Consider the following 26,991-nt stretch of genomic DNA (forward strand, 5'->3'; position numbering starts at 1 on the left):
CTCAAACTAGGATAAGAACGCGGTTTCATTAACGCTCAGATTTCCGAGACAGTTATTTATTTATGCGCTTTTACTCACCTTTGTTACTTTTCGCAATTATGTATAAAGCATTCTGTTTGCTCGATAGCTAATATAACTGATTTGTTGTAACTCAACTGGCTTCTGTTTGGGTTAACAGTTTGCTCGCGGATCATAAAGAATGGCAACATCTGTCGAAAGTTATTCTGTTTCTTCATGTTTCATCAAGGATAAAATCGAAGTCGAAGCAATGGGGATCGTTAAGCGATGGATGACGTATTTGACTAGTAACTGCTTGCGGTTTACATGAATGTCGAATTCTTAATTCGAGTTAACATATCGTTTATTACATACGGTTCGAAGAAGTGATTATTACAAATCGTTTGAATCTTTCGTGATCGCTTTATCGTTAAAGATTTCGCTTGAGAAAATAACATGTTCGACTGTGAACATGTGAGTCGTTACAAAATATCGTAATCCACAGATAATCACCGATCTTTGATTTCGTAGCCGAATAGGAAGCATCTGACATTATCGGGGAAAAGGAGATGCCATTAAACATTAAACGTAAGACACGGAATATTATCGTCATCTTCGTCGCTGTTTTTTTTTTTTTTCTCTCTGGCAAAAGGCATGTTTATGCCACTGACATGGGCGCGATGGTGCCGATGGCGAATTAAAGTGAGAAGGGGAACCGCGAGGACGCGAAAAGCGCGAGGAGCAGTCAAGGCGATGAGACAGGGGAGATGGTGAAGAGGCCGCGAGAGTGAGGGACGGAGGAGAGGCAAGGCCGTTCTTTGACCCGAAACGTGGTCAGCTCGGCGCCAATTTTTCGGGAGGAACCGGTCTTACACGGCCCCCTGGAATTTTGGCTGACGCGCGCACCACCGTTGCGTTACCGGGCCGCGGCTGGTTTCGCCGAGAAAACCGAAGGCGACATGTTAGAGTATCATTGTAGCGGAGTCGCACCTGCCTCTCTCCGTCTCTCGACGACGTCGCCAGGCCCCGCGCGGACAATTAATATCGAGAGAACCTCACTTTGTGTTTGGTGAACCTCGTCAATCAACGGTATAATCGAGGATCACGCAGAAGACAGAAAGAGAGGTCAGCGCGCGTTTTCACCGACCAATGATGGTTTAACAACATCGGCCCGATATTGCGTCTTGCAGAGAAAACGCGCGATTAATTAATTAATTTTTTTAATAAATCTTTCTACATCGCGAGATATTTCCAATGTGATTTACGAGATTTTAAATGTGTTAAGTAAAAAAATATTTGGAGATAAGTGCACTTTTAAGCGATATTTATCTTCATCAACGTGATAAATTATAATAATATACGTATTATGCTATTGCATGCATATATATATATGTATACAATCAAATTTCAACAAGGGTGGCTTGCCCGACAATGCTTTATTTTTCACGATTTCGCGTAAATCGTACGTTACATCCGCTCGCTTATTAAGATAAATATATTGACGATTAAAGTAAAATAACACGCGACCTACATTAGCCCCCGATTCCAGATTGTGGTGTGAAGAAATATTTACCTACGGGCCTCTCTCCCTCCTCCTCCTCCTCCGGTTTGCTTCTCGTCGCGACCTGGATTCTGCATCCTACCGGCTGCAACAATTTTTACCTTAATGCTCCTGACGCACGGTACAATTTTTACTTCGGGAAGCGCACATTTATTGTCGGTGCTTATTATATCGCGAGGACTGCATTCGATTTAATCTCGGCAACTACCTCGTTTCTTTGTGCAACATATGTTCATACGTATAAATTACGCGCTGCGTTTTCATGCATATTAACACATATTGCGCTCTTATCCTCGGCCGCTAATACGAACTGTTGCGAATTGCAGAAAATCCGCGTTGAGAATCCTAATCGTCTTCTCGAGTCGACGCGATTTATCTGTGCTCTGCCTCTTTTCACAATCGGCATCTCTCCTTCTCTTTCGAGCTCGTCTTTTCTTGCATACGAGACGATGCACACGTGCATGCATTCTCGTAGAAATACACGATGCACCTGTACACTCGCCACACCTGTGCGTGCGCTCGGCGAGAGAAGCTCATCGATCTTTTCATTTCTCCTCGAGCTTGTACCTTTGCCATCGCGTCGATCGCTCCTTCTTGGTTCCGTTATCGTAAATATTATATTATTCATATTGGAATAATATTGGAATAATATATAATATCGTTAATATAATTTGCAGTTAATGATTGTGTACAAATTTTGTTTTATTTATTAATTACATCTTTTAGTACAGTTCTGACGTCACTTTGTCTTTGAAATAAGATGTTGTGTTATTATCTCATCCGTATAATTTGTAGTGTACATGTATTAACTATTTAATGACAATTATTGATTATAACGAGAATTGTTATCGTTTGAATGTAATGTTTATTTGCACCATCTATTGGAAGTCATACATTAATTTTCTATACCGTTTTGTCTCATCATTAAAACAATGATTAGCGTTAACTATGTGTGGCTTTGTAAAAACCCGCATTAAAAGACCGTTATGGGATAATTACATCTTCTACCGCAACAAGGTATAACTGATTATGAAAAACGTAAAATGACGCTTGTAGGGATAATTGCTGATTTAAAAACCAGATTTTGCGGTGTTAACATGATGTAAAAATCATTTTATGTCAATCGTTGTCGATGTATATTATTTTTCCGAATTATCATTATGACAGTACGACAGAAAATCTTTTTGTAAAGATCGATAAAAAATGCTGAAATAATTTCACAATTTGATAGTAATTCATATCAAGTATTATATGTGATATATGAAATCATTAAGACCGATTTAATTTCAAAGTACGCCTTTGCATACTTATTCATTTTTTATTGTATCATCTTTGTTAAGTGAAACTTCCTTCATAGTGTTCTTGAATATTATCAATGCAGATAGAATTAATTATAGTATATACATGTTGTTACTTCACTTTACTCGTTCACTTGAATGAGTATTTGCGAATCCATCGATATTCATTAAAGTTACACAAATGGAATCTGTGAATACAAATGTCGTCTATATTCAGATTATTCTACGTTGTTCTTTTCTTTTTTTATCTTCTTACTATTTCTCTTTTTTTTTTTTTTGCAAATTACCATCGCTTGAGATAATAGCAATTTTTTTAGTTACATTCCAACGCCCTTCGGAGATGTTTCTTCGGCATATGTCTAACATTATCTACTACTCTTCAATGTGCAACTATAATATGAATATTAAAATATGACAATTGCAAATCAGCCTTGGTGTTTAATCAATGCGAAAATAAGTACTCTATTTATAATATACCTTGACATAGCTAATTGATTCTTCGTGTTCTTTTTTTACAACTTTACTGAAATTCTTTATTAAAAAATATATTATAACATTAATGTCTTATATTATAATTTTTTTATAATAATTATAAATTTTTTGAAATCTTATTTAAGTGCTTTAGTTAAAAAGTTAAATATTTTAAAAACTATGAAATAGAATTCTTAAATATAAAAGGAATTATAATTCATCAGGAGAACGGTTTGATTTCAAAATCATCTTTTGATTTTGTTTTACAATATTAAAATATTTTTTTTTATCAAAAATTTTAGAAAAATTAAATATATAAGTTCTTTTCAATTATTTAGTTTTTATATAGTTATTTATTATCTTGTTTTATAAATTATAATAATTTCAAAATTATCATAGTGGAACTTTTTTATCTACATGAATAAAATTTTGAACTTTTTATAAAGAAGCTAGAATTTTAATAAGGTCTGTAGAATTTTAAAATTCAAGTACTAACTTTGCATATTCAGATCCAACTGAAATATAATAAAACATTATAGCGCTTTTAGGTTACAAGTATTTTTTATCAATTACTACAACGTTTGTTTAATGTTTTACTAAAGTAGCTTCTGTAATTATTAAAGTAATAAATATATCACTCTTTGTGCATAAGCTCTTTTTCGTTTAAATCCTCGCGACGTCCTTGATTTCCTGAAAAGATATCATCTTTGTCGAGTCTCTGTCGTTGTATCGTTAAACTGACGATTTAATATTTTTTATTTATTATCTACTGACGTGGTTTTTTTTTAATAGAAAATTTCATTTGTGCATTAATATACTGTACGAATGTCGAATTGGCAAGAGTCGCGATTACAAATTTCGATCTCGTCGCGAGATCTCCTCCGTCTCGAAAAGAGGCGCGTTATTCATCGTGAGTAATGAACAAACTATTCGGTTGCGCAAGCGAGGCCTGGTAAACGTGTACGATCCTTTAGTATCAAGGATTCCGCCGAAGCGCCAAATAAATCGGTTATCCGCGAGCAAGATGACGCGCAGCTATACCAGTCTTTAGTATCACGTTTGTACGTTCCGTTGACAACAAGCCAAATATCGAAGTCTCTGAGCTTCATCGAGTTTATAAATTTGTATTAGGTACAATCTTTATGCCATTTTTAGCGCCTGTGTTATTTACAGATGCCAAAATCATTCAAAATAATTCGCCTAATAAAATCTCTCAGAATACACTTTAAGCACAAACGTTTGTATAACATTTACGAATAATAAAAAAAAAAGATTATAAATTCTAAGATATCGAATATATAACTTTAAGATGGATTTTATGATTTTGTCACGTGTTATTTAATTAATAATAAAATTCCAAACGGAAAGTTTACAGTAACTGCTATGAAATCGTAATAAACTAGTGGCTTGTTATTTTTTTTTAATGCTGATATTAAATTGTTAATTTAATTTGTCAAATAAAATAATAAAATTCCAATTCGAATTCGAAGGAATGCATGCACGTGTGCTTAATTAAGAAAGACAAACAGGTCATATATTCTGACACATAGTTTTTAAAAGTCACGCAGGCAATTATTTCTTTATTACGACAAAGTTTTTATTAAAATTCTTCATCTTGATTGTGTCTTTGTTATGAATAGTCAACATGTCATTTTTAGTACGGATACGTCATTTATAATCGTTCATGATATCATAAACCAATGGGACTTTGAAAGTTTGACTAGTCTATTTGTACATGTCATTAATTCTCTCTAAAAAGTTTACGTAATACTATAAATAAATTATAGTGACTGTTATATATCGATAAAGTAGTTAATGGATAGATAAGTTTATTAGTTATGATTTTGAAAAATCTATTAACAAAATATAATTTATTTCTTTTACATTCAGGGATATTAGAGATCTAATCATTCATTTTTTTTTTCATGATTTCTATAAAGATTTCCATTCTTATATCAAAGCACAACAGTATAAATGTAAATAATATATCTCATACATTTCTTCGTAAAGCTGACATTCAAATAACCGCATTTCCATCTCTAATTGCATTCTTGTTGCAAACTGTCAAAGATGCTGTTCGTTATCTTTATTGTTGTTATTGATATCTCATACATAATTACACCGTACAAATACATACACCGAACAAAAAGGCACATATTTACGTATATATAGAAAAGACTTTACATGTGTTTACGCGATCTCGGTGCGACTATAAGGTAAAAAGGAATGTTTCGCAAGTCTAGCAGTCACGGACGACATCAATACGACACGTTATGCGGGTGCCAGGTTAAACCGGTAGGAATAGCAATGAATTACGCGAAGCAAAAGAATGAAGCTAACAATACATAACATAACAATACATAACAATATTATTATATTCTGTGAAATTTATTATTATTATTAATATGCGCAATATCTCTCTTTTATTCTCAATAGTATTCAAAATAGTATTTCAAATTACTAAAATAATTGAATAAAATTGTTGATTTTGTTAATTATAAATAATTGAATGTATTTTAATATTTTTCACAAATTATTTACAAGCTTTGAAAATAAAATAATTTAAGAAGTAAATATATTTGTACATGAAAAAATTGGAAAGCAATCGTCTAATCTTTTTATTACGTACAATTAAAACTAATTTTTTTCTCGCAGAATTCTGACGAGCTATATCAATACAGCTGTGATTACCAATCGTGATGTAGACATACATAAGAATCTCTGATCTCTGAACGCTATTTCTTAAAGTAGAAAAAATAATTACGTTTATATAGCGTATGTGCTTTGACAGCAAGATTGATTAAAGTTCGAACGTAATAGCAAAGACAGTATCTAGAGTAAATAAGAAAATAATACTACTTGAGAACAACATTATTAAATAATGGTCTACAAAAATCCAGTGTCATTGAGATTGCAAATAAAACAAATAAAATTTTTATTTATGGTATGAATTGACTCTGTAATGTAATCTACGAATATTTCAAAGAGTGTCAAAGCATTGTTAAAGAGTTAAAGCATGCGTCACAGTCTACTTAGGCTAGACCTCGGTAAAATGAGCAACCTTATGGCCGTCTTCTTCCTCGCCTTCTCGTTGTCGCTTTTATAATGATATGCCACTTTGTTAACGTCGGGCGCAAAGTCGGTAGCCATGATCCGTTTCCACGCACCGATGCACCCGCATCTATCACCACTATCGTCGTCGTCGTTATTGTTATTCTAGAAATCTAACAAAAGAAAAACCGACTGTGAGATGACAATGATGATGACGATCTTTGTAAAACGATCCGCCATGAGCTGATACTTAATTTTTTTGTGGGAATCAAAATACAACGAAATATTACATATAAGTTATAAATAAATGCATGTAAGGGTCTCACAATAATTTCAATCGCATCAGCTTGATCACGAGATTATGCCGCGAATAATCGAGCTACTTGCGAGTTTGCGAAAAGTTATATAATCATATATAGCGCTAATTACATAAATATATGTAAAATTTTATCTTTTATTTGAATAATAGTAACTGGAAAAATACGAGATAATGAAGCAGAATTTGCATGCGTAATAACTCAGAAAACGTTTGAATTGCATATTCATCACAAATTGGAATTGAAAAATAGAGAGGTGCGGGATATAAGTCATTTTGTCGCAGTGATATAAGAATATGTTAATGAATTTTGCTGCTCAATAATTGCCTTATAATTTTTAATCGAACGAAGGTTCTTGGCTTAAATAGATATAGAAAATGTAATGAAATTAGAAATTCAAGATTGTAATACATTCACACATTTCTAACGAATATAAAACTATTAAAATTATTGTGATTTTTATAATTTGATGACGAATCAGATGATCAAATGAATGACTTGATTACTCAACACTTTAAATTCGAATGCTTTCATATAAGGCAAACGTTCGTACTCGATCTACTCTTGACCCTTTCGAACTGGCAATGATCCAAAGTCAAGATCTGGTTCGCCTGCTATCAATTAAAGAACACTCTCGATGGTTAACGAAGTGTAAGAATGTATATTTGGCAGGAATGTCGAACCTTTGCCATTTCGCTTTGTCGAGCCTTACAATGCATCCTTCATCTTCCAATTCACGCTTGGAAGATTCGAATGCTCCCACGAACTTTTCGAACGTTCAAGGTCTTCTTCTAAAGTCATTGCGATTTTTCATTTCCAAAATCCAAGTCCGAGGTCACTACGATCCCAATCACAATGATCTGCAACAAGATCGTAATCGTAAAAGGATATAAACGCGTTCGTGCAGAACACGTTGAGAACGAGTCTCGCTCTCGCTATTGACCGATCATTCTATCCATTATTTCTTTCTACTTGGGTGTACCACCTATCCATGGGAATTTGTAATTTTTGCGTGTCATTATATTGAAATTATCTATCAAAATAAATTCATGTTAATTTATATTATTAACTTATCAGAATGATGAAAGTCGCGCGATGAAATGGATTATAAAAATAAAATAAATGTATATATCATTTATTTACATTTTTTGTTTATAATACAACGGATAAATTCCCGATGAGATCTTTTTTCAAGCGAATTTTTTAGCCGCCACTTGTGAATAATATTTGCGCAAACAAACAAGTAAACACGTTGTGATTTTTGCATTACAGATTAGAGTGCCACTAAAGGTGAATTTCTCGGTTAGACCGAGAGACGTGGTCGTGACGATCACGAAAAAACATTTAAGCTGCGGGCTTAAGGGCCATCCACCAATTCTTGCCGGGGATTTCCCACACGAGGCCAAACTCGAGGAATCTACTTGGGTAATCGAGGACGGGAAAGTGTTGTTAATTAATCTGGAAAAGGTGAGTCGTAGACACATACACATATGTACGTGTCAGAATCCGCGCCCTCACATTAGTAATATGCTTTTTCGCGACCTCGCCGCTCTTCGGCCTTGTCGGAACGGTAATTCCGATAGTTCTACGATCGTTCAATCACATATGTATGTGTGGAGATTCAAGATATGTGTGATCGATCGGCAATGAACATGTTTTAGACTCGCGAAATACAGCATTTAATTATTAATACTATACAGTATTTAATTATTAATTATTCCATGATCGTATTAATCGTGATTATACTTGCCACAACTTCCAAAATTTTATATATATTTTATGAAATAAAAAATATCGTAATTACATATATTATGATACTCTGTATCAAAACAACTCGATATCAATTATCGATTAAAAAATGCAAAATATCAAAAAGCTTTTCAAATCGTTCAGATAAAAATTAAATATTGTTAACGGCGATATAACTACAAAATATAAATTTATAATATTTGATATAATACATTGCAATATTTCTTTTTTAACTAATAATGAAATCAACATTTACCGTATATAGGTAAATAAGATGCAATGGTGGGCTCATGTAATAACGAGCGAGCCGGAAATCAGCACGAAGAAAGTTAATCCCGAACCTAGTAAGCTTTCTGATCTCGATGGAGAGACACGAGGCCTCGTAGAAAAGATGATGTATGATCAGAGACAGAAGGAGTTAGGACTTCCAACATCCGATGAGCAGAAGAAACAAGATGTTATCAAAAAGTAAGACACTATATGTCGTTGATATTTTTGCCGCATATATATGTAAGTTGTATTATATGTTAATATTAATATTTTAAATAATTTGTTAACTTTTTTACAGGTTCATGCAACAACATCCTGAGATGGATTTCTCAAAATGTAAATTTAATTAATTTTATTTGTTAAATTTATTGACACTTAATGATATTCTAATATTACATTGATTACACTACTAAAATCATATTTTACTTATTATTATCACAAAACATAATGCGATTCTGCTCCATATGTTTAAAAACATGTATGCGATATGCTTTAGAAGTTGCAGAAGATGGCACCACTATGTTAGGCTGTTAATGATATATACAGAATTCTACTGGAATCGATCGAAATATTCTTTGATATTTTTATTCTCTTTGCCGTTTTTTATATTTTATTTATCTATAGTTTCAAAGAAAACAGTCGCTCAAAAAAATGTAAATGTTTATATTACATTTCTTAGCTATCGACCTCGTTGATTGAATAGAGGATAGTTAGAAAAATACAAATATAAACATGATACAAGAAATAAAGATTATGGAAGTATTTCTTTCTTTTGAATTTTTAACAATATTAATTATATTTCATTATATATAATTATTGATAGATATTTGGTTTAAAGGTAAGTAACGGATAAATAAAGAAAACTATAAATTAATCAACTGTGTTAATTTCTGCAAACATTAAACTTCATTCCGTAATTCCTTATATAAAAACATACAAATATATTTTTGCAGAAAATAAAATGTGTGATGCAGTAACAAAGTGTAGCATAATTAACTTTTAATTTTTTCAAATGCATTTTTTTTTAGCTATATTATTATTCGAGATATAACTTGAAATTTGTAGTCTGATTGCCTTATTATATTTTCTATCTTTTTCCTCGTTTACGTGTAAATACTATAATTACAATTATAATTTAGGCATATCTTTTAAGTGTATTCATTCGCCTGTTTTATCACTTTTGTAATCCAACGTACATAATTGGATAGTCTCGCATATATACCGAATTTACCGCGTTTGCCACAACCTTCACCAAAACTAGTGATACCAAAAATTGTCCATGGATGATCAGGCTTTCGAGGATCTCTGCAAAGTAGAGGGCCTCCGCTGTCACCCGCGCAAGAATCCATCTTTCCGCGGCGATAACCGGCACAGAACATATTATCCGTGATTCTATAATCTATGTAGACATCTCGGCAGGTTTCGGCTGACACTATTGGAACCTAAAATCAAACTTGACGTTTATATTATTTTTCAAATCACATGTAATTGCGATTGTATCCTTATTATTACATTATCAAACATTTAATTAGTATTTTTTTTCTTTGTGTCAAAATCTGACAGGAAATCGCGTACTTTGACTTCGTGCAGCACATCCGTTCCAAACTGATCCGTCACGCTGGACTTGCCCCAGCCGATAATAGTGCATAACTGGTTCGTAGGTAAAGGCTGCTTCGGCGCAGGCAAACATGCGATACCTCTCGAGGGAGATGGGGTCAAGATAACTGGTAAACGAAGTAGAGCCACGTCGTTATCAACAGTATCGGCGTCGTATTCCGGGTGGGTGGTCACGGAGTCCACCTACACAGTTATAAAATTAATCACAATGGAGCGTAAAATTATCTCTTATTGAGCTCTTCGATCGCGATTCTTCGATTCGTACCCTGAGTTCTAATTCCGTGCCTTCTTTCACCGTTAAATCATGCTCTCCGATGCGAACGTACAGACGTTTTCTAATACAATGCGCTGCAGTTAATACCCATTGTGGGGATACTAATGTTCCGCCGCAGAAAGCTTCCTGGAAAAGTAAAGGCAATTAATTTTTTGATTTAAACAACGTAAAATCTTTTTTCGTATAATTTATAATTTTTAAATGTCTCTGCTGTTCCAATTTCAATTTTAACTTTATTTCTACAATTGTTACATTTAGCAAAATTGTAAGATTTATATCGTCGTTACATAACGTACACGAAATCGATTTAATACAGCCACTTGCCACGGCCAACTTCCAGGAGCAGTTGGACGGCCGCCGATAATTCGCGTGAGATACGATAATCTAGCACTTTTATGAGAGTTTGCCATTCCACACTTCCAAGTATTTGAATTCTTCTCCGGAGCGAAACTATCAACGGTGTTGGGATTGAGTTCGAACTCGTCCAACTCCAAGTCTAGAAAATCGAAGAAAATCAGTTATTCATATCAATATCAAATTTCAAGTGCTATTCAAGATATTTACCGTCTTCTTCGTGGCTACCACGAATCTTTCGATGGATCCATCTTTGGCAAAAGCTACCTTCGACGTAACAATAGGCGCTCTCTCGTATCACATCGCGTCCGCAGATGCCAGGCTTTCTGCACCATCTGATCAGAACCGACTGAATATATATTCGTTGACGTTAGTTACATAATTTATAAATTTTATATAGTATACCTGTGACGTTGCGTAGTGCACAGCCTCGTGCAAGGCGACCATTTACTCCATTTTCCGTAATGTCCTCCATAGTGTTCCTTAATATCCTTACCTCTTCGCTTTCCATGCCTAGGCTCTGCTTCTTTAGATATCTGCTGAAAATGTATATATATTATTAATTGAGATCGGAATTGACACGTCGTGACATATCACGAGCGCATATCGACTCACCTGGACCACGTGAAATCTTTTATCCCTTCGTCGGTGTCTTCGGCGCTGACGTTGTTTGCATCGCCTTCGACGTCCTTCTCTGTTATGTTCACAACCGCGTTCTTCCTATTATATCATGACAAGCCAATATTAATTTATTATTTATATGATTTCTATTGTAGCATAATATGATATGATAACAAAATTTTTTTTTTACAACTACGTAGAAATAAACTTCTTTTAACGTCGTTGTAAATTCAATGCGAATGAATACACATATACATACGTGTATGTATTAACAGAAGAATATATTCTGTCAAATATTATATATCTCGATCTTTAATCGAAGATTATACGCGATATATCATAAATATATTCATATATATTTTTACCCTAAGTATAGTTGATCCGCAATCTTTTTTCGATCGGCACCTTCTGACGCGATTTTGTGTACAGTGCCTATCGCATACCGACCATTCGCTCCAACTCGTGAAATGCGACAACTTTGTCACCTCTATAAAAATAGGTCAAAAATATTGCAAAAAGTATTTTTAATTAAGAAGAAAAATATTTTTGAAAAAAAAACAATGTGGCTTGCACACATACTTACTGTTCTTTGGTAAATATTTCACAGCAGATGGCTGGTTGATCGAATGGAGATAATCTACATCACCCTTAATTCCAAAGACAAATGTCTTATTGTCATTCTACAAACAATTTTCAAACGTTATTAACAATGAAATTAGTACAGGATACATAAATTCTTTAATTATTAAAAAGCCAAAATGATATTTTTAAATCTATATAATTTTTTTAGATTTGTTTTAATCGATATACAATATTATAGATTTGTTTTGAATTAGTTAAAATATTTGATTAATAATTTGGTTATTTAATATTGTGCGATTTTTTATATCTATTAAATTTTGTTATTAAACCGTTATTAAATACATATACACATATCTAATAAATTAATCTATCGATTAGTTGCAATCACGTTACTTTGGTGAAAAGATTAATCTCATTGTCGACAATGATTGTATGCTGATATACAATGCTGATCACCTTAAAATACTCTAAAATTGTTTTTTCTAGACTGATAGACTTAACAGATACGACCTGGTCAGCGCTCGGCTGGTTCTAAAATCGTTCAGTAGTCTCCAAGGCTGTAACGCCCAAGTCGCGATATTAAACTCAATTTGTCTGCTAGTAATGGCATCGCGACGTAACCGTTGTCGACGTTAATCATGCGTTACACGATGTCACTGTAGTTGACGGAGTACGTAGGTATATAAAATTACTGTCATTTCGTCGTCCCGCCTTGTCGCTCCTCGAAATGTTTTCCCCGCTTTGAAACTCCGTAATAGTTCAGAGAGCCGCGATGAATCAATTACAATTCATTACAATTCAGTTGGATTTAGGCATGGTTAAGATACTACTTAAAGTTCTTTTAACGGCCTACATGATATAATATTGTGCAAAATGAATAATGCAAAACTCGATTACCTAATCGAGGATAATTATATCTCGCAAAGTATTGAATTCATAAAAGAAAAAGGAAATATATCTCATATACATAGTTTATACTTTAAATGACTGTCAACTGTTAGAGTACTTGCTGTCGATGTTTTTTGAAGAAGAGAAATATATATTTGATGTAATAAATCTATAATAATCATAATAAAATAAATTCAAAATTGAAATGGTCGATTAATTTAGTATTAAATTAGTGCTTATAATCATCATATGATTTAATAGTAAATTACTTGTCGAAAGATCAAATGCAACATAAAAAAATGCTAAATGAAGAAAGAGGCAAAATTATGAAAAAACAACGATGGAGTGAGCGAAATTTATATGCGAGAAGGTTAGCGTGTCCAAACTAGGCTGAGACGTGCGGTACCTTGCATCTCGGTGACGATCTCGCAAAAAGTTCATGCCGTTAAAAGGAAAGATAATTCCGGAGGGTGAAGTCGAAGAGCATGTTGCCTTATTGTCGACGCGACTTCACCATCTGAAAAAAAAATCTTTACGCGGTTAGGTCTATGCGAGAACACAATGTTGAGAAATCTTTATCTAAAAAATTCAAAAAGAATAAACGACTTTGCTAAACAATTTATACAAATTTCAATTTGTCAAACGAGCTTTGATTTTCTTCGTAATCTCTCATTGTCACAGTTCGCAGATGAATTTTATTTTCTAATTCATGAGAAGAAAAGGGATGAGGCTAATCTAACACTAGTAAAATATTTTTATACATGTATCTATTCATCGTCTTTAATTCTCTCTCATACTTTCATATCTATTTTATAAAGAAACAATTCGTTTGAAATCTATTTGCATAATCTGCTACAATCGAGATTTCTAACATAGTTATAAAATACATGTTACGATAACAGATTAAGAACGAAAATAGATAAAATCGAGGTCGGAGAATGCTGTTGTGAAAATTAATGGATGCAAGCTATGCAGCATTAAAACTTAGAACGTTATTTAAGATACGGCACACGTAATTCGAAATTACCATTTCTATGACCCAATCTGGATCATGAATGCACGAAGAAACATGATACAGAGGTCGAATGGTAGATGAAGAAAGGTTCGGAAACCGCTTCACGAGCTAACGCCTGAGCTATACCGTAGATGGTATCGTGGCCGGTCTCTGCCCACCGTCTACGCATATTTAAATATTACGAGATTGACGCATTGATACCATGATGTATACTTTCATTAACACATAGCCTCGTACATTATATTTTCTACGGTTTCTTAGACGATTCTTTAACAATCTTTGGTAAATGATTTCTCCTGAAAGCAACTTATGTTTTTATGCATTTTGATCTGTAACTTATTTTTTTACGATTTGTTCAAGTGTTTGGAAGACTCGATCATAGCTTGAAAATTATAGTTATTATACAATTATACAAATATACAAATTATTATTTTTACACTAATTATTAATTTAATAAAATTGTGATAATAAGTTCTGATAATTCTAGTTGCATGAATAAAAATGTCCACATCGTGAAAACAAGGGGAAAGTCGAGGAAAGATTCGTTTCGTATTCGTTGATGTTCTCCCCCGCCTTAGATGGTAATGTCGTCGAAGTTTGTTCAACATCCGAAAATGGCTGGAAACTTTTTAACCAAGGGTTACAAAGATTTAATGTGAGATCTCGTGGCCCTGCTACGTTGTCAACGGAATGCTCGCTATGGCAAGCTTTTGATTTATTCGTTTTCAAGTTTGGAAGACTGTTTTTGCTGTATTTATTGATATCTCTAAAATATCCTGTTAATTCTAGTTGAAATTGAAAATTTTGGCAAAAGAAAAATTATGTAAAGAAATTTGATAATATAATGTAATATTATTATACATGAAGAACGCGCATACTTCTAATGACGACAAATTAGAATTTCATTGACGTTAATTAATCACGATGTAATTTGAGTATAGTTGTATAATTATATGTCATAACACACTCATTCATTTATTCTCAAGAGAAATTATTGGCTGCATTACATCTTTGGCGCAGCTGCAATATTTGATTCACAAGCTCATCGATTTATAGAAACGTAATTGCAAGAGTATCCTTACACGTATAACAGAATGATTATTACGACATTATTGTCACGATTATTGCATGCGAGTAATGTTAGACTTGTAACATTCATGGGACCACAATTTACAATTGTGTCAGCATTTATTCTCTCCTGCCAACAATCGATTAAAGTAATGGACAGCGTCATAAAGTACATATAATACCGTACAGTTGCATCGACAGCTGTTAGGAACAATTCATACGCTTTGAAGCCCGTTTGGCAACGTGCACTCCTTGCCAGGCATAACAACGCGAGTTTATTTCTCTTTTTGTGCCACTTCTTATTTTATGTAAGCGGTTCACTGCCTTTCAAGCCAAAGTTTACGAGAACTCATAAATACTGCTCTGTTTTAATTAAATTTTTAATAGCGACAATAAATGCACACGGCCTGTCTTGAAAAATCGTCGTCTATTCTATGAACATTATAATGAGAAAGTAGTTTCTTTATATTTTTACCAGTGTAAAGTGTTTCGCTTTTGCAATTTTTAAAATATAAACCACATTAAACTGTTTGCTCTTTATTTCTTCTGCTCCATTTACGATACAATAACACGTAACACATTACATTATCTTTAAATCGTCTTGCTGACGAGTGAGAATATGCAGAATTTATTGTTAACCACAGTAACAGTTTTACCTGCTTATCTTTCTCGAAGATTCTATAGACATATTTCATAATCTCTCCATGATATGCGGGAAGATTATTGCGATTATACTATTTATGCTTTCCCACGCATATACGATTAATTTACATATGACTTACGTCAAAATAACTTGATTACATTTTTTCCTTCTTTATTTTCTTCCCTCAATAATCTTGAACTTCAAAAATATCTTTAATGATGCGATTTTCTTGAGACCAAATCTAATTATAAATTTTTAATACGCATTGTAGGTGTGCGATTTACATGATATTGGAAATATGTTATATATACACAGAAAAAAAGAATATTCTTATTTTGACAATATCTTTAGTTTCAAAATGTAAATCTTGAAATGAGATTATATTGCGTTAAACAAAGAAAATTTGTTTGGCTGAAGACATTTTATATAGTTCAAGCAAGAAAAATATATTATTGTTATTTAAGAATAATTGTCTTGAATGGAGAGGAAAAAATGTTGAATAGAAAATAACACATGTTCAAATCGGAGATTATAATTTTCTTAGAGTTAAAATAATTATTCTATTCTTGAAATGACAATTGTAATATTGAAATAAAATTATAATATTGTTGAAATTTAAGATTTTTAAATTCTTCTTAGAAGATTATAAATTGTTGCGTATATATGAAACAATGAACGCGTTCATATGAGTATATAATTTTTAATTTGACACTTACTTTTTTTGTGTACACATTACTTTAGTAATTAGATTAATTTCGTAGAATGCCGAATTCTCTGTGATTTCGATAAATAAAGTGCAGGAAATAAAAAAAGAAAAAGTTTTGGGAGATGATTTCTCAAATCCACGATAAAAGTTCACAAGGAGTTAATTTGCGTCGGAGTCTCAAGTGGGAATTTAGACCGTAAAACTGGTCATTATGATCGTTGAGGGACGAGAGCAAAGGGAGTCACCTGCAGCGCTTTTAACCATCGTTAACTATCCGTTCTCTACTCGCTGTTCCCTTCGTTCTTTCACGTATACTACGCGTCCGGCTTGCATTTATGGCCACGGTTATTTCCGGATCAGCGTCTCAGACACCATACGCCACCGCTTTATATTACTAGGAGTGTGTAACCCCTTATTGTTCCTTGACACTCATTCCCTCGCATGAAAGATTCTGCGCAAGATACATTAGCCTGCGGCTAATTTTACAAGTATTCTATCGATAGTGCTATGCGGAACTTTCATAATAGTTAGTCATCATTTTCTTATTTTTATTCTTCGTTTGTTAGATGAGATAAAATTGAAAACGTGCTTTCACAATTTAATTTTCAATTCTAGCGAATTTATACAGTTTATTTGTTTACATAGTTATTAAAAAAACTAATATTTTTACTCTTTAATTTTTGACATTTATAAAAACACATGCGCTACAAAGCTAAGTCTAAGTAATAAATAAATTGTTACATATTCCATGAAAAATAACTTAATCATTATTTAGTTTTTGTAAAATTAATCTGTCAAAGCAATCAGATTTATTTAGTGATGGTGAAATTGTGATGTCGCGTTCTATCGAATAGAATGGCTACATTTACGGGAAACGGTACATTCATTTAGCGCATTCATTTAAAAAACTTACGTGAATGACAGTTAATACACGATATTAATGAAGGTACTTCTTTGTGTGTAGACGAGTTATACCGGAATAACTTGTTTCAAGTCATTTCTACTTGCACGACGATTGCTAAATTCAAAGTAAAAGCACAATGTCACGTGCAGCAATGCATCTACTGTACTCATAACATTATGCTCTTGTCCTATAGATTTAAAAATATCATTTATAAGTGTAATTCCTAACATTATTACCCGCTATATATATGTATATACACACACGTGTAAACAATATGATTAAATATGTTATATGCAAATTTCTATCCTTTTCTATTACGAACTACTAGCTTGAGCTATGTTATATAATGTAGTATTCAAAGTGTTACATGTATACATATATAAATTAGTACTAGTTACATGAATAACAATAGACATGTAAAAACATTAAAGATATAGAAATTTCCTATTCTATGAATTTTCTTTTCTTTCAAAGACGTACAAATACCATTAAACAAATATTCGATTGAAACACACGTGCGATAGAATTTTGCTGAAGCAAGTCATGTATCTCTTATCGATGAATCAAACGTGAGACAGTAATTCGTGTTATAAGCCGTAGCGTGTTGTGTATGGAACACTAGAGACTTCAACAATCATGCATTGAACTCCCGGCTGATCGCAGAATTTTAATCATTTGTTCCGCCGTTGGTATCGTGATCGCTTTTCCTACATACATCGTCGACGAGACAATGGAATCGCCGGATCTTGGCACAGACGAGGAGAAACATCTTGGTAAAGAAACCACGAGGAAGATGAGTAGAGACGAGCGGACAAGTGGGAGTCAGTGAGACGGGGAAGAGACGTCGGTAGAGACGAGCCCCAACGGATTTTACAGAAAGGGGAGGGAGACGAACGTGATCTCAAACGCGGTTGTAAGTCTCGGGACGCTGCTGAAGGAACATCGTACGCGACATTCTCCTCGTCCTTTTTTACGTTCCTCTTCGTCCTCTCTCGGGGTCTCTTACACCTTCCTTCCTCATCCTCGTCGTCAGAGTCCCGCGTGGTACTTGGTTTCTTTTCCTGACGACGACAACTTTTTATCAGCCGCAAGACTCACATACTTCCTGCCCGACAACGGGCTGAAATTCCACACGATAGTCGTCACGATACGCAAAAAGCTAATCAAGCTGGATTTGTCAGAAAGAGCTGCTGGGTGATACGAAGAGTCCTGCGGGAGAGCATTCTCCACGGGGTGCCAACGAGAGACGTTCCAGTCTTTCCTGGTTGCTTTTGCGCCAATGAAAAAGACGCTATACCTGAACATTTTTGTGTAGCCTAATGAAGCAAAAGAAAAGCTTCTTCGGCTATTGGATTATTTACACATAAGCTTTTAATTCCTTCCTTTTTCTCCTTTTTTTCTTTTTTAAAACATATCTTGGAATGTGGTATTCGAGACATTTACCATTGTCGAAAAGTAGTAAAAATTGATTGCCAAACGCTATGAATTTAGCCAATATGAATCAGCTATGTACAATCTTACAAACGTGGAAATAGCGTAATAATAAAAATCAAAATTAATTTTGTCAGATTTCTCCAGTTGATTTAAATAATAAAAGAACTCCTCCGTGCTGAATGCAAAAACATGGTACTGACACTATTTTATGGATGACTGCGAGCTGACATTTTCTCTGCGGAACAATGATTTTCACGTGTGACAGCGGAGAAATCTTTCATGAATCAATGAGCTTTTTTTATCACGACGTCAAAGTTCGCGATAATGTTCGACGAAGGTTGCCTCTTCGAGAAAGTATTATATGTACTAGAAACAGATGCTGCTGGAATGTTCCGATAGAGTCTTTCGACGTTTTAACGGAGTACACGAGCATCTTCGAGGATAACGCGACAGGAAGTTTCACTGCGGGTTGTCCGATGTAACACGGCCGAGGTCAACGTCGACGACTGATACCTACGCGATTAGAAAGTCGGGAGATGTTTAGCGAGAGATTGATGCAACGTCTTCTTTATGAATGTCCAACCACACTCGTTACAAAGCTGAGAGGCGACTATTAATTGGAAAATCGGCATCACGGTTGATTCTATTTTCTGCGAAACATATACAGCGCTTCTTCGACTTTAGAACTCTCTCAGTAGAATGCTTGACGAGTTATCAAGGAGGTGGGGTGTCATAGGTGAAGTCATGTTGTTCTCTCACAGTAGAAAGTAAGAATTATTACATACGTTGTGATTAAGTGGTACGTGATTAAGTGGTTATTAAGTTAATTGTTTTGTTCCTCTGACGTGATCAAATTTCTTCTAAGATGTAACAAGAGCAAAATTGCACGTGTGTATACAGAATAATTTACATAAAATAATTTAAATCATTTAAAAAAAAAAAAATATATATATATATATATATATATATATATATATCAAATTATATAATTTAGCAATTATATAAAATTATAAATAAGATTCCAAAAAGATTCAATAAAAAATAATATGTACGATTTATTAAAATTATATTAATAAAACATTCTTAAAGTTTTTAACGTTTGTAAAAATTCTTCGCGTTGAATTCATTAACCATAAAGTATCTTTATCTAAATGTATATTTAAAATTGCTGGCGTTATATACACTTATACGTATATTAATTAGGAAAAAAAATGTACGCTAAGATATTTAACAAATTTAAATTTGAAAAGAGCATTTAATTTATCGACAATATTTACACGGCGGGACATGTTAATAAACGATCCGAAAGGACGACATAGTTAAATTTCTTCAGAAATTTTTACTTAAGTCGCAAGCATCACCTCCAATCGATATAATAATAAAGGAATCTTCACTCGATAAAACGTTTGAAGAAAATGCAGAAACTAAAAAAACATACGTCTACATTCTTAACATCACCGCCGTTGTAAAAAAATTAGAAAAACATATTTATCCGTTATTTGATTATTTTTAACAAATCGGAATTTACAGTCGACAAGATAACGCAAAGTCGAGATGTAAAAGTACCACTCTTCCAACATCTATGGAGGGGTAACGTCTTAACGTTGTGTTATAAATTGGCTTATTAGCCCGATATACACTGTCAGATAAGCAAGAAAACATTTAGATAAGCGCTTATCTGTTTTTTCTCTTGTCCTTGTGTATACAAATACATTTATCCTTTTGCCTTTTTTCTCATAAAGTTTTCCCGGATCAGCTAGCTACCAGATTATTTGGCACAACTGACCAAACGATCGTATTTGGCCCGATAACCTGGATGAACAACGATTTTGCGAATGTCCGATTACGACGTAATATCATTCGTGTGCAGTAACATCAGTCGATGCAATGTGTCGAAGGAATCGGAGTGGCATTCGTCCAAATATAACCCGCGTTGCTATAACTGACGAGGATTTTATCGCGAACTTATTGGCATTCGAGCATGCATCGCGTTAAATTTTTTTAAAGAGTCACTGCGGCAAAGAACATGATGTTCGAGATGCAAAATTTTACATGTCAATATCTTGAGAGGGAAAACGTATCAATCGTGTTTTTAGTCGTTAAAAAAAAAAAAAAGGAGAAAAAGAAAAATAAACATATTTGTAAGCTCTATATGTAATAAATTAATGCGTCTTTTACATTACGTAAGATTAATTACTGTTTGAATTTAGAAGTTGATACTTGCGTGTTTTCTTTTTTAGTATAGTATATTGTTTGTCTAATATATAAGTAACGTTCTGCCACATCCCACGCAAAGTTCATATAATTTTCACCGCGTCTGTGTTTCTGCCTTGCTCGATTCCCACATCTAAACATGCCTCTTTTTAAATCATAACGATTACTTGCAAGATGAGAAGAGAGAGATTTCGAGCAATATTATTACCGGTGTTACTAGTAGTAGAACTAGTTTACGTGTCGGCATATTAACCTCGAAATTGTAAATGATTATTGCAGTCTAAGAATGGTCACGAAACGAAATTACAGTAATTATCCCGGCGTGCTTAGCTAAAACGAGGTTTCTCCTCTTTGGTCGGTAATTGCGTTAGTATTGCTAGGTTTCTGCTGACACGATGCTTTATCGTTGTTTTAGGCCTCTTGAACCTTTCCGTCTTCTTTAATCTATCTACTAATTACCAATCTATCTTTGATAAATTGTATTACATTAGCCCACGTATATTTAAGATAATAGATTTGAATATGAGTTTGATATTATTTTTTATATTGAATATGTATTCAATATATTAGCGATTGTAATTTATGCAAAATTATTTTTAACGTGTTGGACTTTGATTTTGTTCGATAAATTGAAAAGTATTTATCTACACATTTTTGTTTGAAGTATTTAGTTTATTAATCAAGCGGTTAGTGAATAATTAATGAGAATTTACACACAAAAAAATTACAAAGTATACAGTATATGAAAGTGTAACAAGAATTTTAAATTAAGTATAATTTTACAAATTTATATCTTATTTAGGCCAATATTAATTTATCCTACGTCAAATTTGAATGCGAGATTACACGTGGCTTCTGAAATTAGGATGTATATTAACTGAATGCTAAATATTTTACAGATTCGGCAGGCAATTAAGTAAACTTGTACACGATAAATATTCAAAATTATAGTGCATTAACTGGGTACAAGATACATGTAATACCTCGTTTTCCCCGACTAAGCGATTTTACGATCAGTATTCGATCGGTCAGAAAACTTCACTTCCCGTAATACGATACGAAGTCGATACTTCTGCGGTCTCAGAGGCTAAATACATCACAGTCGTGAAAACTATTGTCATGCTGCAGTTAGTAGGTCCAGAACCTTTTCAGCTAACGATGCAATTCTGCGCGCAGCTTTTAACTTTCATAAAGATACGTTCATGTAATTCATCCGATAAATAATCGATTTTAAATTCATTATAGAGTTATAGTCTGCAAAAATTGCGTTACATTGTAGATGTCATATTTTTTCTTAATATAGAAATTTTTCTTATAGAAATAATCTTTTCTCTCTCTTACAATATTTTAATTTACAATTCTTCACTGCAATAATTTAATTATAATTAATTTAAATGCGGTTTTAATATCCGATATTTCCGAAGTATTATTGATGATAAAATATTTAAGTGCTATAGAACAAGATATAAGTAAAGCATATTAATAGCACCAACAAATAATATTGCAACTAAATTTTTTAAAATTAAATTCACATACTTTTCTTATTTTATCCGTAGTATAAAAAAATAATGTAATCCTAATTCGTACAGGTTTGTATTCAGTATTTTATTCCTAATTGAGAAACGAAAATTTTTCGGGAAGTAAATTATTGCAAAATTTTAAAGAATTAGATTAATTAATTATTATATATTTTTTTTTTTACTGTATTTTATTATTTACGAATTAATGTTGAATTTAGATTTAAGCAACTTCTGCCACGACCATTTTTACTATTTAATTGCGCTCCGATATTATAATTTTTTGTATGCCTAATTGACTTTGTAATAAATAACTTATTTTTAATTTATATTACACATATTTGGCTCTTTTACGCCTTGGTACCACACTTTTACTATTTTTAATTAATTATTCTAAATAATTGTTATTTTTGCGATTGCAATAATTTTTATTGGTGTACCATGAATGTATACAAAGTACTTACCAGACCGTCGGCGGCAACCACGTGGCCAAGGGCAAATAACACGACGATGATACGGAGGATCGCGGTGCCAGCAATCATGCCCGGAAGTGATTTGGCGGATTGCAGCCAGCGGGACGACCAGCGTAGACAGTTCGACGGCGACGGAGACGCGCTCGTCGGCGAGACAAGCCGGTGGTGCTCTTGTCGCGGACGCATCGCGTCATGATCGCGACGTGCTCGCGCTTTACGAACGTGGGCCCGACGTGGCTCGACGTTTGCCGGCTGCTCCACGTACCTACTTACTTATTTTTTCACCTTCGAGATGAAGGAGCTGCGTGTGTAAACGCGTATGCCGCGTGTACGCGGCCCTACGCGTCGCAGTTCTATAAATACGGGCACGACTCCGCGCGAAGAATTTCAAACAACCGCGCCGTAAAATACCGTCGATCTGCCGAAAGAGTCCCAGGGAAAAATTCGGAACTTCCAACAGCGTCGAACCCAACGCAAGGTAGCTCTTGGCCTTGACCCTGCGCCCCAAGTCCGGACGCGTCGAATTTCTATCTGCCGAACGAAATTCGATACAGGCAGATCCCCTTTTAGGCAACCTAATAACGTAAATATATTAAGATTACTAAGAGAATTAGCTTATTAGAATAGATACGTAATATAAAAAAAAAGATACAATAATATTAACCCTTATTCCGTACTGATGGATTATTTTTGTCTGTGATTTTTCTAACAACGCCAATTTCTCGAAAACAAATAATCATAAAATAATATATTTAAGTAAATTATTTTTCAAATCTATTATTTTTAATCTTTATTTAGAATGTTCGAAGAAGGTATATACATTTTTTTCAGATTTTTTAAAACACTTTAACATATTAATAAACTTATCGAAAATACGCTAACCCACCTGTACAGTTAGAAGGTGCCAAAAATAACAATACGGAGTAAAGGTTAATTATTTGTATATTTGAAGAAGTTCTTGTTATATAAGAATAAAAAACGATATGTGATTTAATTATAGATAAAATTTCTGTGATAATTCAAGCATTCCATGTATGTTACACATATAGTAAAAATTTCTATTATAACGCAACATAGTTTATATTTGTTCCAGCCGGCGTTCAGACCGGCCAGCTGAGAAAGAACGTAAGAAAAAAGAATACATGTTTCATGCATTTTAGTTACTTTATTTCCGACGAGACTGTTTAATGTCTTATTCTGGTGTGCAAATCGTTACAAGATCAAAAGATCACATTTGACGTCTCTTGCCTCTGAAGAACGCGAGCCTTCACGCGAGCTATGTGCTTAGGTTCCCTAAATAACGTGCATAAACAAGCGAAATCTTACCTCGGCGTATTTCACCGTATCCGAAGGAATAAATAACCCGAAATTTTTCGGAGTATGAAAAAGCTCGATGTATCAAGGACGTCCCAAATCTCCGAATAGGTATAGCAAAGACACTGACAGCCTTTACCTTCCAATCTTGTGATCTTCGATGCGGTATACGTTTATAGCGGTAGCAGACGATAAATAATAGTACATAAAGTAATAGATGAAGAGGACGAAGAGAAGGGTATTCGATCACGCGTCAAGTCGCCACACGATCGCGTCTCTCACGAATGTCCGGTCTGTCAACTAGCTATTTGCGCTAAAGCGATCGTGCTTGACAGGCTGATAGTTTACTGCGAATCGTCGTCCGCGAGATTAAAGGCGAACCCTGTGTTTTCACCCTGCACACCGAGAGATATCACTCTCATCTTTTCCAGCCGGTGAAATTGTTTAGCGTGGAATACGACGTGGCGGGGCACGTCGCCGACCAACCGCGGAACCGGCTGATATTTTTAGTTCTCCCGACGTCTTCCAACCGACGTCTGTCTTCACCTTTGAGAGCTACCTAGAGCTCACGGCGATATCTTTGTTCTTCCTCGAAGCACTCTGCTGTACGCCGGTATTGGCGGCAAATCATGCCGCTTTCTGATAAGCTTGATCGAAAATAAATGATGAAATTCTTTGAGGCATCATATTATTAGTATTACGCGAGCCTGGTTCTCATCAATATATTTCATCTTATACGAATTATTATCTATACAATTGTTAATATCTTATCACATTTATATTTATTCGATAAGAGGAAATTTGATATCTTAAAGTTACATTATATAGCATCAGTCATATAAAACACGAAGAAAAATCAATAGATTCGTCAGTTTTCCTAAATTTTTCACTCATCATTCTAGTCCGCTTATCTAATTATCTAATTGTCTTTCATCATCGCATGTGTCATTTATAAATTATTTTTCTAAATTCACTATAGCAGAAACGCAACTTTCTTTAAAACAAGACTCAATCTATTTGTCGCAATAATTAAATGAAAATAAATATGGATCGTGAGATGTAATCACCTTCTTGAACTAGTAACTTTACGCGGAGATTCTTATCTGTCATGAAAGTAACGATAAACTAGCCCGATTCGTCAATACGAAATGATACTGTCCGATACGTCGTTCACACGGGAGCTACTCGAGCGAGCACACGCACGTGGCTTCAGGCCGACTGACGAGATACACGCGCGCGAGAGGAAGTATCAACGGAGGCTGCTGAGAGGAGTGGCTGGCAAGCTAGGCGGAAGTGGAGGGTGATTCTGCAGCGGGAACAGCCGATCAGAGGTGGAATGAAGGCGGAAGGTATCTCCATCTCTACTTGAGGAGATGCGTTTACGGTCGATCACGCGAGAAGATGAATTCGATATTTGTTCGGCAAACAGTAGGAGAGCGCGTGTTTGCTCTACAATCGACCAGAGATTGGTCTTGCCGTGATAATAATTCTTTTTAATAAGTTAATTTTAATTAATCGCTTAATAGCGTGATACTAAAAAAAAAAAATCTTTATTTCCTTTACGTTCTCGTACGCTCAAATTGTGTCAACGGAGATGACCTGATAATTTTTCATTTAAAACGTTAAAATATGCATATGAAGAATATACATATACTTTCACATTATTGATGCATTTATAAATATTATGAAAGGAATTTTCATGAGAAAATGTGAGATGTTCCAAGCCTTTGATATATTAAGCATTTATTTCATCTTGTAATATAATCTTTAGTGCTTGTGAACATTTAGGTCACTCGGACGCGCATCTAGCGCGAAATGACAATGAAAGATGTGTGAGAAATCTCGAAGTAATGCCGATGCTAGAAATAACTGCACTTAACGCTCAGTCCGAGATGTCGAATATTAACTGTAATATTAATCAAATTATTTAATGAAATTTCTTAATTTTATCCGAGTTTTTTAAATATTGAGACAAAATGTTAAACATTTATGTAATGTGTATGTCTGATTTATAGTCTGAGATTTGAATCACGCCTTCGTAATTTTAAGTTTTCTTCATTCTATTCCGAAAAAAGAAAAAGGGTGAGGGAGAGAAGCAGAGACCGATCAGGGTCGCTCGAAGGATTCGGTTAATGACACACGTCGCAGTTTCCTACCAGAGTATCCCTGTGGTCCGACCACGCCCCGCTCTCGCAAGAAGATTACATGAAATTGACCGTTTTTGAGGAAAAAATAAGCATGAAGCATGGCCGCTCTTCAGGCCGGTGATTTCGTTCCCGAAACGAGGGCCGTCTTTCGACCTAAGCGAGACTGACTCATGTAAACGATACGCTCGCAGATCGGAGGCGTTCCACTCGTTTGAGGAAACTGTTACATTGATTAAAATTGCTCGCGTCCATCTCGCGCCGTATATAACGATTACACGTCGAGGACACGACGTGCGCGCAATAACGAAGATTAACTGCGTTCCGCAAAGCACGAGACGCGATTAAAGTACGCGTTATTATCGCCACCGGTATTGCGATGTATCATAAATTTTATAGCAATGTTCGTCTATTCGATGAACACTCGTCTCGTGGGAACCAATTTTCCAAGTTCATATATCATAATATTTATTAATCCGTCCGTCTCTGATTATTAAAGTAGGGACTAA

The 26,991-nt window shown here is 34.2% G+C and overlaps 2 protein-coding genes across 4 annotated transcripts in view; one reads left to right on the forward strand and one right to left on the reverse strand.

Annotated features, from left to right (window-relative positions):
• The window catches only part of Nudc (nuclear distribution C, dynein complex regulator), a 78,171-nt gene extending 68,695 nt beyond the window's left edge, over positions 1-9,476 (forward strand). The window contains exons 5-8 of one of the 2 annotated variants that reach the window (XM_072898417.1): positions 7,968-8,162; positions 8,710-8,912; positions 9,013-9,050; positions 9,211-9,476. In XM_072898417.1, the coding sequence (XP_072754518.1) occupies positions 7,968-8,162; positions 8,710-8,912; positions 9,013-9,050; positions 9,211-9,212 (438 nt within the window). In that variant the 3' untranslated portion in view covers positions 9,213-9,476. Of the gene's footprint in view, positions 1-7,967; positions 8,163-8,709; positions 8,913-9,012; positions 9,130-9,210 lie in introns of those variants that run through there. The other variant, XM_072898416.1, reaches the window with a different exon arrangement.
• Positions 9,133-25,599, reverse strand: LOC140669003 (uncharacterized). 2 transcript variants are annotated; one of them, XM_072898415.1, is made up of 11 exons: positions 24,351-25,599; positions 23,016-23,599; positions 12,164-12,260; positions 11,946-12,067; positions 11,575-11,679; positions 11,365-11,495; positions 11,170-11,294; positions 10,902-11,101; positions 10,597-10,731; positions 10,290-10,514; positions 9,133-10,156 (listed from the first exon to the last, which is right to left on the reverse strand). In XM_072898415.1, the coding sequence occupies exons 2-11, from the start codon at positions 23,208-23,210 to the stop codon at positions 9,863-9,865; spliced, it is 1,629 nt and encodes a 542-aa protein (XP_072754516.1). In that variant the 5' UTR covers positions 23,211-23,599; positions 24,351-25,599; the 3' UTR covers positions 9,133-9,862. The 2 variants fall into 2 exon arrangements, with proteins under 2 accessions (XP_072754516.1, XP_072754515.1); XM_072898414.1 differs by having other exon boundaries at positions 11,365-11,498; positions 24,351-25,598.
• Positions 25,600-26,991: the final 1,392 nt, after the last annotated feature.

This window comes from Anoplolepis gracilipes, chromosome 8 (assembly GCF_047496725.1).
Source record: "Anoplolepis gracilipes chromosome 8, ASM4749672v1, whole genome shotgun sequence".
Lineage (NCBI taxonomy): Eukaryota > Metazoa > Arthropoda > Insecta > Hymenoptera > Formicidae > Anoplolepis > Anoplolepis gracilipes.